Here is an 18,133-nt window from a genome sequence, read left to right as displayed (position 1 = left end):
TGCCAGTTGCTGACTCACTCCCTAGTGGGGAATGTGCAGGAGGCAGCCAATCGATGTTTCACTCTTACATCGATGTTTCTCCCTCTCTTCCCTCTCCCTTCCTCTCTCTCTAAAATTCAATAATAAAAAAAATCTTATTCTAGGGCACTTGATGGTTAAAAAAAAGTGAATTCTTTTATTTTGGACTCAATCAAAGTTAGATGGCCCCTTAAAACTTGATGTTGTTCTTTCAGGTCTTCTAGGTTTATAGGCTTGTGACTTCAGAGAGGAAATCTGCTCTCTCAGTTAATCTAAGGTCTTTCCATCTTCAGAGACGTTTGCTCTGTTGTGTTCATTATGTTAGCGCTCAGTTGGATGAGCGTAACACATGCCTTGTATAAACTTCTCTAGATTCCACTAGATGTCGCTCAGTCTTCATTTTGGACATGCAGAATGCCACCATTAGGGACTGGTTAAATAAAGCACCATACTTCCATCCAGTGCAACAGGCTACCATCATTCGCTGTAGACTTATGTTTGTTGGTATAGAAGGCTAGCTAAGGTGCATTGCTATGCTAATGCAAGAATCAATTTAAAATGTAGATTTATAATTACACTCACATATACATGCTGCCTATAGATGAGTGTCTATTTTGAATGTATCTGCAAAAATGTTACTAATGTTATCTTTGGGTGGTGGGTACTTATTTTTGTACTATTTTCTGAATGTTTTATAATGAGTACAATTTTTCTGATAATCAGAAAAAACTTTAATTCCCACATAAAAAATAAAAAGAAAGCAAAACAAAAGCCTGTTCTGTACTATCTATAAAACCTTGGTATATTGCCGAAACCGGTTTGGCTCAGTGGATAGAGCGTCGGCCTGCGGACTGAAGGTTCCCAGGTTCGATTCCGGTCAAGGGCATGTACCTGGGTTGTGGGCACATCCCCAGTAGGGAGATGTGCAGGAGGCAGCTGATCGATGTTTCTCTTTCATCGATGTTTCTAACTCTCTATCTCTCTCCCTTCCTCTCTGTAAAAAATCAATAAAATATATTTAAAAAAAAAACAAAAAACAAAAAAAAAACCTTGGTATAATCTAGATCTATAAACTTGTTCCTTGAATTGAGATTTTTATGTTATCTCTTAGAGAAAATGATCTAGTTATAAGAAAACAGAAATATCAAAGGGGATAGTAATTAAATCAAACACAGGAATTATGCTCAATATGGAGTTCTGTCCATATTACCTCTGCTCACATGTGCTGGCATGCCCTCAGCATTAGGGTGTCATGAGTAATATGAAAATTTCTTCTAGAAGGCTCTCTCTGCTATCCTTGGCTTCATTGGGTTTTAAGTCAAGAAGAACATCAGACCTTTCACCAATAAAAACACAGCTGTGCCGAAACCGGTTTGGCTCAGTGGATAGAGCATTGGCCTACGGACTGAAGGGTCCCGGGTTCGATTCCAGTCAAGGGCATGTACCTTGGTTGTGGGTGCATCCCCAGTGGGGGGTGTGCAGGAGGCAGCTGATGGATGTGTCTCTCTCATCTATGTTTCAAACTCTCTATGCCTCTCCCTTCCTCTCTGTAAAAAATCAATAAAATATATTTAAAAAAAATACATTTTCTAAAAACATACAGCTTGTTTTCAGTTAGGCTGGTAGACACTCTGCCAATTTAAATAGAGGCTCTTCCTCCCCAGCTCCTCACTTTATGGAGCAAAACCAGGCATTTCCGCTTCTATCATCACCGATTTCTATTGAAACTAAAACTAACACACGTTGGCAGCTAAACAAAAACTTTATGTTTCTGTCATTTTTGTCTGCCCAAAGATGAAAATCAAAGAGTCACATTTCAGAGTCCTCAGTGTGCAACCTGTTGGCATCCCTGCTGACTTTTCTCTTGGTGGAATTACCCAACTCCCTGGATTTCCACACAACGGACATGTTAATTATTAATTTGAATTTGGTTAAAGCTGGTTGGCAAGCTTGCTAATTGTTAACCAAACTTTCTACTGACAGATTTTTTTAAAGCATTATTTCTCTTAACAAAAAATGTATTCATACTCACAAAACAGGTTTTAAACTATCAAACAACAAAACGCTAACACTGTTAGGTAATGTTCATTGAACACGTCTCATGAACTTGACGCTGTTCTAGGGCTTAAAAACATTAACCTGCTGACACTTAGCAAGCTCTGGGCTCGGCTTACCTGCCCGAATCAACTTCCTTTCTAGATTTTCCATAAATTCCTGATAAACTCTTAAGTTTTCATATCTACTTTCTTTTTTTTAAAAAAATATTTTATTGATTTTTTACAGAGAGGAAAGGAGAGGGATAGAGAGTTAGAAACATCGATGAGAGAGAAACACCTATCAGCTGCCTCCTGCACACCCCTGACTGGAGATGTGCCCACAACCAAGGTACATGCCCCTGACTGGAATCGAACCTGGGACCCTTGAGTCTGCAGGCCAACGCTCTATCCACTGAGCCAAACCAGTTTGGGCTCATATCTACTTTCTTGTCAATTTAGGCTTTCTATTGGTTAAATGTGATGCGGTTTCTGCTCAAAGTTTTGAATAGAAAAATTGTTTGGGGGCAATTATGTTGACCCATCTCAGCTTCTTAGAGGGGCTGGACACATCCCTCCCCAGAAGCTGTGCTTACTTCTGTATGTGACAAAGGCTTCATTGTGAGGCCCATGTCTGACTTCTACACAATACCTGCTTGGGACTTTGTTATTTGAAGTGTTCAGAGACACAGGGTCTACAGGCAAGGCTGCATGGAAATCCACGTTATAGGGACCCAGACTCTTCCAGAACATGGGGCACAGCAGGAATAGGGCCCAGAGGTAGGAATGGGGCCCAGAGAATGATCTGTAGTGGGCATCTGCAACTTGAGTCCTACAAAATTGGTTGGGAACTCTAAGTGTTCATTTACTTGTCCTAAAATCAGTTGCCCAGATTTTCAACATAATGGGATGAGGAGGAGAAGCGGAGGCTATGCAAGAGGGGTTCTAACTGGAGTATTAGTCGGATGCCTTCTCCTTCCCTCTCAGAGGTTCCCAATACAAACTAACACCAAGTGCTTTCCAAGTCCTGTGGCAAAGAGAAATGACTGACTCAGTTTAACCGAATGTTTCCCAAATATTTGGCCACAGAACAATCCTAGTTGAACGCAGTACTTATCCACAACCTTTAGAAAATACAATTTTGAAAATGGTATTGAGAAGGTCTCTTATGAAGTTGCCTGGACCATATAGAGCAGGGGTCCTCAAACTTTTTAAACAGGGGGCCAGTTCACTGTCCCTCAGACTGTTGGAGGGCCGGACTATAGTTTAAAAAAAAAACTATGAACAAATTCCTATGCACACTGCACATATCTTATTTTGAAGTAAAAAAACAAATCGGGAACAAATACAATATTTGTATTTGCATGTGGCCCGCAGGCTGTAGTTTGAGGACCCCTGATATAGAGAATGAATCAAATATATGAATTCCAGGCATACTGTTTTCTACTACACTCATCTTCCATGAGCATATCAGGTCAGGGACAAAAGCTTGGATGCCAGGCCTAACCTACGTTGCTAAATTATGGGAAAGGTGGATTACACTTTGCCTGAGCAATGACCGTGGTCTTCTGTTAGTGATTGGTAGCCCGGCCTGCTGACTGAGGATCCCCGAGACAATGGCCAATGACCTCACAACAAAAGCATGTTGCCTGTTCAGCACTTTCTGTCCAGAGGCACAGGACAGGAGGCTGATTTGTTTTTCACATGTGAACACAGTCACTGTGAGCCACTACGTCTTACCTGAAGGTATTCTCGGTGTGTTTAAGCTTGTGGGTCATGAATTCTCCATTCTGCGACTTCACTTCTGTAAACCCCTTCTTTCCATCCAGGAAGCTCTTCACTTCTTCTCTGGGCTCTTTGTCCTTTTTGATCTTCTCATCTTTGATCTAACCAACGGTACACATCAGGAAGAAACATAACAATAAAAACCGTATTAGCTTTGGTTGGTATCACCAAATAAGACCCCAGATTGCTAGGAAGCCAGAAACCTCAGAAGTAAAAAAAACCACCATCGAACGATGTGGTAGAGATGGGGTCAGAGGAAATTCTTGGAGCATGAGCGACGGGTCTCCAGCCTCTGAGCAAAGACCTTGACCACAGTTTTAGGAAGTCAAGATCATTTCACTGATTTCACTGCGGGCTTTATTTTAGAAAGCATTGGAGGCGCTACCACTGAAAACTATTACATTCTTGGAACTCCGACATGAGTGGTTTGCAGTTCCCAGTGAAAGAACGATGATTGGGGTGGCTTTGATGGGAAAATGCCCAGGTTGCTTGGACAGGTTTCTTCTGGGGTGAAGAACACAAATGAGTTGAGGAGGAAAGAAGAGGAAACCTGACAGGTTAAGCAGATCTGCCAAGCCAGTTTTAGCTGATTTCAGAGGAGGATGACCCTAGTATCCTAATAAAAAAAGTAACTAGGGCCCCTGGCTGGTTTGGTTCAGTGGATAGAGCATCGGCCTGTGGACTGAAGGATCCTGGTTCGATTCCAGTCAAGGGCACATGCCTGGGTTGCGGGCTCGTACCCCAATAGGGGGCATGCAGGAGGCGGCCGATCAATGATTCTCTTTTATCATTGATGTTTGTATCTCTCTCTCTCTCTCTGAAATCAATAAAAATATATTTTTAAAAAAGTAACTAGGATCTTCAGGACAGAGGACACAGGGGATGACTCAGAGGTCTGTGGGACCATGTTTGTAATCTCTCAAGCACTAAGTTAGAGTGGGATGGGAGACACTCCAGGGTTTACCTTGACTTCCAGTGCGGGCAGTAATTTAGTCTCCAGGAGTGGTTTTGTGATTCTTGTGGGTCACAAAAGGTCATACATGAAGAACAGGTATTAACTAATATTTTCTGGGTTTCACGTTACAAGTGCCTCATGGTAAATAAGAGATTATTTCAAAGTAAACTGAATTTACATAGCTTTTTTTTTTTGGGGGGGGGTAAAGGAGTACAGGTTACTTTACCTATATCATCTCACCCATTCCTAAAAGATGAGTGTGAAACGGGGGAGGCTCCACATTGCTCTTTCCAAGAAAACAGAGAAAGCACTAATGTTCTAAAGGAGCCTATGGAGCAAGGGTGGGGCATAAGAGCTTAGGATTTTAGGTGCTGCCTAGATGGTCTCCCCTTCCCTGAGAACTCACTTCTGTCCAGTTATTCTTCAGATACCCTCTGAACAGTTATTATTAATGTGCACGTTTTACTAAGTAGAGCACTTAATTTATTTTTTTAAAAATATAGTTTTTATTGATTTTTTACAGAGAGGAAGGGAGAGAGTTAGAAACATTAATGAGAGGGAAACATTGATTAGCTGCCTCTTGCACACCCCCTACTGGGGTTGTGCCTGCAACCAAGGTACATGCCCTTGACCGGAATCGAACCTGGGACCCTTCAGTCCGCAGGCCGACACTCTATCCACTGAGCCAAACTGGTTAGGGCTAAGTAAAGCACTTTAAAAAAATCTTTACTGATGAGCCTTCAATAGTCCTTTCCCTGACTTCCTTCTTTGGTTATTATTTGATTAAATTACTATGGATGGACTATTCTGCAGTAATTCAATGGGCAATTATCATGTTGCCCTAATTAGTTAAAACTTTAACCTTTCTCCAAGGGGTATGATATGATATCCCTTGGACATGCTCAAGAAGGGCGCTATTGTTTTGCCATGCTCTCTGAGTGTTTTGTCTGGAAGTCAGGAAACCTGAATTTTGGTTCCAGTGCTATTGACAAACTAGCTGTGTTACTTTGATTACATCACCTAACTTCTCTGAGATGTTGACTCCACGTACATAAAAAGTGGAGGTTAGGCTAGATGATCCCTCCTAATCCTTCATCCTTTCATTTCCCTCCTATCCTCTCATTTGTCATGAGGGGCTACAGAGAAGAGAAGGAAGCTCCTGGCTTGTTCTACAGCTTGGTGGCTGTCCTGGCCCAACCATAAATCAGTACCCATGGACAGGCAGGAGCTGGCAACAATGGCACAACAATGGCTGTACCATTGTTGGCTACAGCCCCAGAAACCATGGACTGGATTATATATCTTGGTTAAGAAGTATCTGGGGATATAAATTTGGGGATGAGAGGGGTCCCATTTTAGAAAACTCATGAAACAAATTCGGAGTCAAATCTCATGGTTTGTGAAATAGATGAAATACCCTTTAACTAACTTTTCCTATTTTGGAGTCAGAGACATTTCCATTCTTCCCAAATGCATTATCTAATTTAATGACCAAAAATGTATGTAAAATAGATTTGTAAAACAATACATGTTTCCTTCAAGCTCTGCCTTTATTGGCAAAGGCTACGGTGGATGCTATGTTTATGTTCTCTTTGGAAGACTTCCTTAGGAAAATTCCCAGTGAAAGCATGATAATTTGAGTTTGCAAATTATTTTATCTTTTTGGGAAATGAATAAGTAAAACAATTCCACAATGCATTTACATATTACTGTAAGGAGCACAGTGGATTGGATTGGATAGCAGATTTAACCCAAGCTCATGGGATTCTGAGTCATTTGGGAAAAGCATTAGATCTAGGTCAGAATGTTATCATTCAGGAAATCTGTGCTGATGGATTAATGGGTAGCCAAGTATTCTGAAAAAGTTAATGTGCTTCATGGACAGATAACATTAGCAAATGAAAGGCTGGCCAAATATGATCATTTGGCTAAAACTGGGTATTTAGGATATCCAACGGGATAACACATGGGTGTGTGTGGGGCGGGAATTCCAGCGACATGACCCTGTGACATTCAAAGTGTCAAGTGAGCAGGTCATAAAGGACTGCTATGTCAGTCTTTGTAGTTTATTGTTTTGCATTATTTGATTCCAGAATAGTGACAAGAACGGGTGCAAGTTACTGTTCTTTTCAGATTAGGTTTTAATGCACGTTTGTTAGACTCAGAAGCCTCAGTTCCTTCTTTGGGTCCAATATATAACTCATAAATGTCCTTGCTACTGAAAGTCTGGTCCACGGACAACACAGACCTCACCAGAAGCTCAGACTCTACCCAGAGCCAGTGAGTCAGGTTCTGCGTTCCCTAAGATCTCCTGGTGACTCGCATGCACACCAACGTTGGGGAGATTTGGACTGGATGCATGAATGTCAGTTTCAACACTGTAGGAACAACTCCCCCGGAAGCTGCTTTTCTGTTAGAGGTGGGCGAAGGCTGTGTGTGTGGGGAGGTTGGGGGATGGGGGAGGGTGAAGAACTAAAAAGAACTTTAATCAATAAAGAAAAGAAAAGAAAGAATAATAATAATAATAAAAGAACTAAAATGAGACATTTTATGATTGGAGAGGAGAACAAAAAAGCTACATTAAATTTCAAGGTTGGCGATCATGTGCCACCCATTGCCACAAGCAATAAAATGTTTCTACACTTTGCCGAAACCGGTTTGGCTCAGTGGATAGAGCGTCGGCCTATGGATTGAAGGGTCCCAGGTTCGATTCCGGTCAAGGGCATGTACCTGGGTTGCAGGCACATCCCCAGCGGGAGATGTGCAGGAGGCAGCTGATCGATGTCTCTCTCTTCGGTGTTTCTGACTCTCTATCTCTCTCCCTTCCTCTTTGTAAAAAATCAATAAAATATATATATATATATAAAATGTTTCTACACTTAAAAAAAAGAGTTAAACCACAGTGGGAGAAAGAAGATGCTCTGTAAGGTGTTGGAGTGACTTCTGGAAGTGTTTTCTCTAAGAAGGCTTACATGATGTTTGTGTTTATCGTGGTTGACCGATCCTGCATTGCTCCTTGAAAGAAAAGGCTTAATTTTTTTTTTTTAACAAAAAGGAAATTAAAAAAAGGAGGAGGGTGTTTGAAATGGCTAAGTCACGTAAAATAGGATTTAAAGTCGTCTATATACAGCAGCCACACAGCTAGCTGGAGAGGGGAAAACCTAGTCATTCAACTAGTAGTTATGTCCGCCACGTTAAAATAGGAATGGCAGCTTAACAAAAAAAATTTTAATCCTGTGCAGAGGAGCTTATCTGGCCTCGTATAAAAAAGGGGCCATGGGTTTTGGGACAGTGGAATGTGCTGTAGAGCAAACTGGGAAAGAGGCAGCTCTGAAGGCATTGTACCGGGGACAGTGTTGAAGGGGAGGGGGGGGGGGGGCGCAAAGGGAGCATCTGGATGGCGGCATGAGTTCTTCCCAGCTCCCACACAGCACACAGCCCAGAAGGCTCTGGTCACTGAAAGCCAATCAGAGCTTCATGAAACAAGTTACACTTAGAGTACAGAGTCCAAACGTGCTTTTCCAGCTCCCATCCCCAACATAAACTTAATCACTGAGCTATGGTTTCATGCCCTCTCCTTCCTGTAAGATTTCCTCACCAGACGCTAGCTCTAGAGAAGAACCCTGTGGGACGCTGCTGCTTGAGTTTAGTGCCGAGGTAACTTGCATTTTTTTGTTGTGTTCTTCTGTTACAAAATGAGAACACTGTTTTCCCACATGTTCAACCATTTCCTTAGCTGCCTCATTTGAGCCAAATTTGGTTTTCCAGTTATTAGCATTTATGCTTTCTCCTTCCTTTAAATGGACAGAGTTCACATTCAGTGTTCACTCCCAAACGACCATGCATTCTTTTAGAAGCACGGAGGAACAGGCATTTTAAACAAAATAAATATAACAGAAACGAAGGGTTTTTATTTTTTACATGCATTTTAGAAAAAATGCTTACAAAAACAATCACCCCCTATTTAATCTGGTTATCTATTTTCCAATTATGGATTTTTTTCCCTGTTTCTTTTTTAAAAAAATTTTTTTTAATTTATTGATTTTTTTACAGAGAGAAAGGGAGAGGGATAGAGAGTTAGAAACATCGATGAGAAACATTGATCAGCTGCCTCCTGCACACCCCCCACTGGGGATGTGCCTGCAACCCAGGTCCATGCCCTTGACCGGAATCGAACCTGGGACTCTTCAGTCCCCAGGCCAACACTCTATCCAGTGAGCCAAACCAGCTAGGGCTTCCTGTTTCTTAACATATGCCACAATGGGTAGAGAAATGTAGCAAGACCCCATTTGAGTTGGCGCCCAATAGCTTCAGGTCAGCTCAGCCGGTGTGGCTCAGTGGTTGAGCGTTGACCCAGGAACTAAGAGGTTGCCAGTTCAATTCCCGGTCAGGGCACATGCCCAGGTTTTGGGCTTGATCCCTGGAGGGGGCCATGCAGAAGACAGCCGATCAATGATGTTCCTCTCTCATTGATGTTTCCATCTCTCTATCCCTCTCCCTTCCTCTCTCTCTCTAAAAAAAAAAAAAATCAATAAAAACATATTTAAAAACAATAGCTACAGGTCAGTCCACGGGCAAAGTGCTTAAACTCTTCCATTTTTGATAATTTAGTTTTACCATGTTCACATACATTGACCTGATTAGATACTGTCACAACTTTTAGGATTCCTTGGGGCTAACATAAGCACAATGGATAAAGCAAAATCGGGCTTTCCGATGTGGCACTTCAAGGACATCAGGTCATGACCTTCTCTTTGCAGCAGCCTCTGGCCCGCTTATCGGTTACTTACCCACAGTCCAACACCCTGGCACCAGTGCCTGTGTGTGCCTCAGAAATGCAATGCAGAACATTTTGCCCAAGTTTTCTTTCGGAAACCAAATATCATCTTGCGTGCATCAAATTTTCTACTGAGATGTGGGGGTGTTTTTCCTTTGAGAAGTTAAATCATTAATCAAAGCCAGTTGGAAATATGTCCTGATGGGAATGAAAGCAGGATGGCTCAAGGGCGGGGGGATAGCACTTAGAAGAAAAGCAGGGAAGATTGAGCAGAGAAGCGTTTTCAAGCTTTTGACTATGACCCACAGTAAGAATGAAAATTTATGTCACTACGCAGTGCCTACCGCCTACAATGCTCTCTGACAGCTTCTATTTCTTTTTTTAAAATGCCGATGGACACATTGAACTACTTTTGAAATGCTCTAAGCGGATTTCGCCATCAATGAATCGCTAAGTCATGGCTTGAAAAACATCAGAGGTGACCCGACCTGAAAGGCCATGCATGGCACACTCTCTCTGCCGCTTTATCATTAATGAGGTTATTTCCCAATAATATTTACCTCTTCCTTTTTGAAGGCAGGCTTGTCTTCTTGGGACTTTTCTCTTTTAAGCTGCACTTTAGCCCCCTTTTCTTCTTCCTTTTCATTTTCAGGAATGGTAAGATCACTCATGTAAAAGCAGCCCTTTCTAGCTCTTACTCGAGTGAGAAGGTGCTCAGGTCACTCGGCATGTGGCGCAGGCTGACTGCTCTTTTGCTGTGTCAGTGCTCACGTTGCCCCCAGTGGTTACACACAGCAGCCGGGGGTATCTTCCTCCCGCCCCCGATGGTTTTCCCGTGTGCCTGCCCTTGTGCTCACTGATATCTAGCGGGACGTGGTGCTCCCTGGGCGTGTTTACGAACCTCGTGTGTGGTTGGGTGCATTTGGTTCCTAATCCTCTCCGTAGTGGCTGTGTTCACGAGTCCCTCATAACAAGCAGGAGTGAAAGACCACTTCAGTGCAAAGCATACTTAGTGACAGAGCGTTCTTCTGGGAGGTGAGCATGCGAGCAGGTGGCGGTTAAGCACAGTGCTTTGAATGCAGACTTGCAGACAGAAAAACAAATCTCTTGTAGCTCACACCCCTCCCCTCAATTTCCACCCTTCCTCAAGCTATGCCCATTTATATGTCACTCAGGTGGTAAAAGAAGCAACACCTATGCTTTTCATTACCCGTCAATTATAGACTGATGCCACCCCAGGTGACTGGCTTTCTGCAAGTTTACATTAAGCTCAGGTCTACATGATGCCAATCATGATTTTGACATTTTTTAAAAAAGATCCTCAAACTGACTTCTTTCCCTCCTTTATTACCAGTTGATTGCGAGGGTTTTATATTTGCCGTCTTAAGATGCTATTTCTGGTCATGATTCTCTTTTTGTCAGTTTCCCACCCCAACATGTGTAATTTTTTATTAAATGCCAAACCCATGGGTAAGGCTGAGGAGTTAAGATGCCTTTGCCTCGTGTAGACCTATGGGTAGAAGTAAAGGTGTGAAAAGGAATGCGTTTAGATGCTGGCGCAGAGCCACCAGTCAACACAGCACCGCCACAGTGACTACCACCTTTGGGTTCATTCATTTTTCTGGTGTTCATAACAAGCAAGCCCCGAGCAACAGTAAATTTGGTTGACCGACTATTCGGCCAGCGATCGATTGCCTCATGCTGGCAGAGTGCGATGGCCTAAAAAAACGAACAGCTCGCCAAATGACCCAGCACGTGGCTTACAGGAATGCGGCCTCAGCCCCAAACTGGATGTGCATTACATTTCTCACACGTCGCAGGCATCACACACACACGGTGCAAAATGTGTACTGTACCTGTTTCTTCTGGACAGCTGTCTGATGTTTATCTTCTCGTCCTTTCTTTTCATTGACCCACTTCCCGTCTATTTTCTCTTCTACCTTTTCCCCTTTGATCTTTTTCTCTTCCGGCTGCTCTGCGCGGTTTTGCTCTTCTACCTTAGCCTTCTCGGCTTCCTCTGCCTCCGCCCTCTGCCTCTCGGCCGCTGCCCTTCTCTCCTCCTCCTCCTCAGCCCGCTCCCTCTCCTCTGCCTCCCTCCTCTCTCTCTCTTGTGCAGCGGCCCGTTCTTCCGCTTCCCTTCTTGCTTCCTCCTCGGCTCTCTTGTGGGCTTGCTCCGCTTTCATTCTTTCTCTTTCTTCTGCTTCCAACCTGACCCTCTCTGCCTGGGCCCTTTCCCGTTCCTCCTCCTCCACCTTTTCCTGAAGGGCGATCCCATCCGAGCCTTGTTCCCTCTCATCCTCTGTTCTAGGCTCATCGGCACCGACCTGCCCATTTTTCAAGGGCATCCCCACTGCTTCTTCTCGGGTTTCTACGGGTTTCTCTTCCACCGGCACCTCTACCTGCTTTTCTTTGACGCTCCCTCGCGTTGGCCTCTCCTCCTCCTCCTCCTTTTCTTGGCCTTCTTTCTTTTTCCCGTCTGCCTCCCTCCAGTCGTTCTTCTGGTAGGACGTGGTGACTATGTCTGTCTCCTCCATCTCGTATCTTTCTCGGCGACTGTCGCTTTTTTCTTCCTTCTCGGCCGAGTCCTCTTCGGCCGTGTCGTTCCGCATTCTCCCGCCGGACAGAGACAAGCTGGCGTCGGTGACCGTGGGGTCCAGCTCCTTCTGCCGCTCCAGCGCCTCCTGCAGGCGTTTCTGGCGCCGCTCCTCCCGCCGGGCCAGGCGCTCCAGTAGCGCGGCCTCGTCGTCGCCCTCCGGCTGCGTGGTGGCGGTGGCAGCGGCCTTGACCTCGTCCGGCACACTGCGCGGCAGAAACAACACCAGAGACAGCGTGCTGCTGGTTAATCCGTCAGCGGATCCCCGACCCACACGGGCCCTATGGCAGAGGCTGGCAGTGCCATGCCCAGATGCCCCCCTCCCCTCCCCTCTCCTCCCCTCCCCCCTTCCCGAACCGATAGCATGTGCAAGTCTGTGCCCGCCGTCTTTCTCTGGCTACTGCAGTCTATTCTACGCGCCAGACGTGCTTTGGATATTAACGTTTCCTGGGAGCAGACGTCAAACAAACATTACTGAGCACTGGTGTATACAGACCTCCGCTCCCCACACCTTTTGGGTTGGATCGTTCTGGGTGCCTGTGCTGCCTGGATCTTAGAGCTCCCCGGGGAGAGAAGCGCCAGGTGCCCGCAGCGGCCCCTTGCTTGGCAATGAAAGCTTTCTTTGGTTGCCGTTCCTTCCCTGTGTCACTTCCCCACACCGCTCCCAGTGTTTTCTGGGGTCATGTTACAAATAAACGACTTGTGGTCAAATCCTTGTTTCAGGATCTGTGGCTTGGGGAACTCAAACTGAGACCAGGACCAAACTGAAATAATAAGTGGATTCCTCTAGGTCAGGGGTGGGCAAACTTTTTGACTCGAGGGCCACAATGGGTTCTTAAACTGGACCGGAGGGCCGGAACAAAAGCATGGATGGAGTGTTTGTGTGAACTAATATAAATTCAAAGTAAACATCATTACATAAAAGGGTACGTTCTTCTTTTTTTTTTTTAGTTTTATTCATTTCAAACGGGCCGGATCTGGCCCGTGGGCCGTAGTTTGCCCACGGCTGCTCTAGTATCATACAGGATTTTCACATGTCACCGAGTCATCTAGAGTTCTTGAACTGGATTTGTGGGACACAAAGTACTTGGAGAGGGAGGGAGTGTACTGTACATGATGGTGTGGACATGTTATACTCACACCGAAGACCCCCGTGGTAGAGGCATGTAACTGTCCACCACAATTCATGCTCTTCCTTCCATAGTCACAGGAAGAGGTTGTCAGTCAAATATTATATTCTCTACCCTCCCTTCTTCCTCGAACCTAGGTAGAGCCATGTGACCAATAATTTCCAGCTGAATGTGAGCAAAAGTGATGTGTCCAGACCAAGATAATTAGGAAGCAAGGGTACATTCTCTACCCTCTCTCTCTCTCTGCCGGCTAGATCAGAGGACTCCAAAGCCCCAGGAATTGATAGAGTCACAAGGGAAAAGAAAGTAGGTGACCAGTTCTACCTACTCGTCAGAAGCAACCACACCGGATTGGTATATATTATTGAATTAAACAACTAAAATGGGGGGGGGGGCTCATTGTTTTAGCAGCTGACATTCCCTTCACTTATATACACACCATCTATGTTCTTTGTTAAGATTTTCATGAATCTGGGGTCTTTTGCTCTTCTTTCCACAGTAGACAAAGAACAGTGAAATGTGATGTTTATTTAAAAAGAAAAGAAAATCTCTAAAAATCACATTGTACCATGTCCATCACCTCACTCCCTATTGCAGGACGCTGGACACTGCCTGAGCCAGGGGTGTTGGTCTCTGCTGGCAGGAAACAGCCAGCCATGTGATACCAGGAACTGTGGCCAGAGTTGGATGAATATGTCTTGCAATGTTTAGGAACTCCATCAAATGTCATGGTTCATACTGAACTTGGCCCCTTTGAAGTTCAAGTTCACTTAATTTTGGAAAAACATGTTTCACATTTAACAACAAGAAATGGCAGAGCAAAGGCTAGATTTTAAACTTTCTTGGCCTTAGCTTGTTGCTACAGGACACTGTCTCCATGAATTGGATATGTAAGGATTACATGTCCCTGGAAATACAAATGGTTTAGAATTTAAGGGGAAAAGTCTATATACATAGGCATTTGGATCAACTGAATTTAAATAATTTTTAAAAGGTACCCCAAATTGTAAAGTGCTAGCCAGATGAAAGTACTCTGGAGTTAAGAAACCAACAGATTCTGCTGATCCTTTCTTCGTCTGTTTACAAATCATGACAGCAATCACCAGTAGTTAAGTACCAGTTAGGGTTGTTTATATTTTAGAGGTAAATCACACATGATTTACTGAAAAAAGAAAAGAATTTTTTTGTGTTCATCCAATAGCATGAAATAACTGTTATTAATAAAATGTGAAAAAGGAGAGAAACTCAAGTAGAAGCAAGATTTGAAAAGCAAGAAAAACTATAGACCACGAGTAACTTTTTCAGCCATTGTTGATCATTCACTGATAACCAGATTCAGGCACGAGCTATTTTAAAGCTCTTTTCCCCTTTCCATCCTCAGCTCAAAAGTCAGAAAGGCAGTGAATGACTATGCAGCCCTCCTCTGTTAAGACTCTGACACCATCTTCCTAATAATAATTAAAACCAGGTGCTTACTCTGTGCAAAGCACTGCTCATTTTACATGTTCTATTATCTCATTTAAATTCAGCAATGTTCTTAAGAGAAAGGTATAATGTTCATTTCCATTCATTTAACTGAAGAAATACATTTAGTGAAAGGTCAAGTTCAGATTCAAAGCCAAGTAGTGAACCTCAGAGAATATACCTACAACCCCTTTGCTATATTCTCTCCTATTTAGGATCTACTTCTCAAGAGACATGGTCTCTATTTCTCTACCTAATCATTAAGTTTTCTTACTGAATTCATTCTGCCTACCAGCATATTCAAGACTGCCTTCAGAAACCTCCTGTGAGCCCACTCAAATTTGGGCTAAAGAGGCCAGAACTCTTCCCATTCAGAATTTTCTAGATAGATTGAATTAAAGAAACTGTCAACAGCGCCCTTAAACACACAAAATAAAACAAACTAAAACCAAAACCACATACAAGATCTTATATGGTAGTTTCATTATATTTAATCAGTCCATAATTATACATTAATATTAATGTTTTCCCTCCCTTTTCCCCTCCTCATCTTTTCTACACCTTATGGCATATAAATGGCATACACTAATCATTGGCATAATGGACTGTGTGACTTTGTATGTGTGAACTTGTAAAAGCCCTTTTAGAAGAAGTTGAATCTCTTAGGTGCTCTCAACTTTCTTCATTTCTACCAGGGCATATATAGAAAAAATGTAGAAGTAAACTCATAAGCTTGTTGGAATAATTACATTAAATTAAACAGGATTTTTGCACCTTGCTGAATATTGTAGTGATCACAGAATATTGATTCAGGCTGTATATCAGGAAAACCAAGACATTTGCAATTCATGCCTATTTTTAAAATTAAAGTATTATTTGCTGTTGATAGGCACAGAAAACTACTGAGCTAATAAATCTTTAGCTCAAAACAGATAGCAATAGCTTAAAGAATGAATGTAAATAGTTCCCCTTATTTAAAGCTATAACCCACCATATTGAGTAAATAAAAATGATTAGGTTATAAAATAAAATCATTCCATTGGGGTATGTTTGGGCTGGGGGGAGAGAAAGGAATAGTGGTGTCCTATAGCTGAAATCAGTTTACTGTTCAATCTGATTCATTGCCTAAAATGGCCATGAAATAATTAAACAAATTAGACTGAAAAGAGTTGAGTTGGGCCGAGAAGGGAATGCTTTGCCCAACACATTCCATTCATCAGACAGGCTAAGAAGCAACTTAGACATTTTCCATTCTGAAGAGGACAGTACCTGTTCTGGGCGTGAACCTCCACCTGGTCGGTCACCTGCCCCAAGGATTCTTCCTCTTGCTTCTGCCGCAGCCTTTCCTGTCGGGCTCGCCGGCGCCGTTCCCGGGCAGCCTCTTCCTCATCATCGTCATTCCTCTGGTAGGCGATTCTGCAACATCACAGAAACAACCTCTTGAGCATGCCAACTGCCAACCATCCTTACCATCTTCTTGGCAGGATCCGCCCCGAGTCGTTTTCTAAACTGGACTCCTATTGAACCACAGAGTTCTAAAAGGAAGGTTCCGTTCCTTACGTTGAGAGACCCAATCTCTAGTTTTCAAACTTTTACGGATCTGAAAAGCACTAACCCAATATCTACAGAAGATAATTTGCAATGATCAAATAAACAGCTTAAATTTAAAAACCTACACAAAAGCAAGTTGCCTTCAGAGACTACATTAGCATATGTAGTCTTTACTAAGCCCAGGACCAGCTTGTAAACTGGAGACAGAAACCCAAAGCATCAAAACACATTTGAAAATAATTTGAAAATAATCAAAACACTTATTAAAAAGATTCAAAGCATGTTGTACTCATTATCTGTATAGACATTGTCACAAGGTCAGAAAAGAATCAAGTTGAGTAACCAAACCAGGACTTTGACATTAAAAAGCCCAAACCCCTAATTAAAATTGAGAGCAGAAAAGCCTCTTTGCTTGGACTTTATATTTTCCTTTTAGTTCCTTTTCATAGGAGAGAGGTGACAACTGAAAGGAGGCTTCCAAGTCAGTGCAGTTTCCTCTAAGGCTCCTCTTTTGTTCTAAAAACACATGCTGGGCACATCATGGTAGCCCACACGTGTGCATTTACGTAGACACTTAAGGGCTAGGGCAGGTAGAAGAGGCACAGAGGGCTACACATGCATCTATTTTATTTAGCTTTCATAGTTTCAGCTGAAGCAAATGCCTATTTAGGGAAATGATACAATCAATAACATTCTTGTTAGATGTGTTTTCCTTATTCCCCAATAAAGAACCGGAGCTGGGAACGACAGATGCCCAGACTCAGGAGGAAATGACCTGAATGGTTGACTTGGGTACATTTGAGAGATTAATGTGTATGGAGATAGACAGCGCAGAGAAGGATGGATGTGCTGGCCCAGGGACACACTGGCCTGATGGGCCCATGGGCTGGGATGGGGATGCGCTGTGCAGAAGGCTGCTTTTTACATTAGTTAAAGTGCTTTTATTACAATACTAGAACCTGATGCATGAAATTTGTGCAAGGACCTTGGCCCCCACCCGCCTCAGCTTTGTCCGGAAGGACATCTGGAAGGACGTCTGGTCTAATTAGCATATTACGCTTTTATTATTATAGATTACTTACATATCTACAAATAGATATCCTGATATGCAAAAGTTTCATGCTTGTACTTCTTATATAACAACAAAGCTAAAATAATGTACAAATGAAAGAAAACAAAAATGTAAATTTGTATGTGGAACCATACAATTTATACCAACAACATGAACCTAATAACTGGGAGTGGTTTGCCGTGGTCAGTTTTACAAACCAGGCATGTTTAGGCGTAGATCCGAAGCGATTTGACTTCAGTAATGCAAACACTATGAATTTTTTTTTCACCTAGATAGCTTATGAAACACAAAATGAACAAAACCTAAGGTTGGTTGGTTGGTTCTTTGCTACTTCAGAAAAATCTGACTTTATACTTACTAAAATCTGCTAGTGTGTAATACTCAAATTCCAATATAAATAAAATGTCACCAGCTGGTTTATTTCTGTAAATGTGGTGACAAGAGCAGTGCGATATAGTTGAAAGATAACTAGGTTAGTACTCAGAAAACCTGGTTTCTAGAACTGGCTTCTCACTCGCTGGTCGCCCTTGATTAACCGGAGTTAAATTGCCTCGTCTGAAAGTGTGTGCGAGTCTAATGAAGTCATGGGTGTTGTGGTAAGGCATTCTCCAGCTGAGTATGTTATTGCTCTCAGCAAAGTGCAGTTGAGGAGCTGCTTTATGAGGAAAGATGAGTTCAATTTTAGACTCGTTGAACTTGAGGTGACAACATGACACAATTTGAATGTTCCCTTCTAATTCGATCACATTGTCGTT

At 42.9% G+C, this 18,133-nt stretch overlaps 1 protein-coding gene across 1 annotated transcript in view; it reads right to left on the bottom strand.

Annotated features, from left to right (window-relative positions):
- The window catches only part of CALD1 (caldesmon 1), a 183,508-nt gene that overhangs the window by 22,977 nt on the left and 142,398 nt on the right, over positions 1-18,133 (bottom strand). The window contains exons 4-7 of the mRNA XM_081102139.1: positions 16,025-16,171; positions 11,425-12,367; positions 10,129-10,206; positions 3,792-3,937 (exon numbers count right to left, since the gene is read on the bottom strand). Of these exons, the coding sequence (XP_080958265.1) occupies positions 3,792-3,937; positions 10,129-10,206; positions 11,425-12,367; positions 16,025-16,171 (1,314 nt within the window). The remainder of the gene's footprint in view (positions 1-3,791; positions 3,938-10,128; positions 10,207-11,424; positions 12,368-16,024; positions 16,172-18,133) is intronic.

This window comes from Myotis nattereri (genome assembly GCF_964212035.1).
Source record: "Myotis nattereri genome assembly, chromosome: 11".
In the NCBI taxonomy this organism is placed as follows: Eukaryota; Metazoa; Chordata; class Mammalia; order Chiroptera; family Vespertilionidae; genus Myotis; species Myotis nattereri.
The sequence above is the reverse complement of the archived record's forward strand: the minus strand, read 5'-3'. Positions and strand labels throughout refer to the sequence as shown.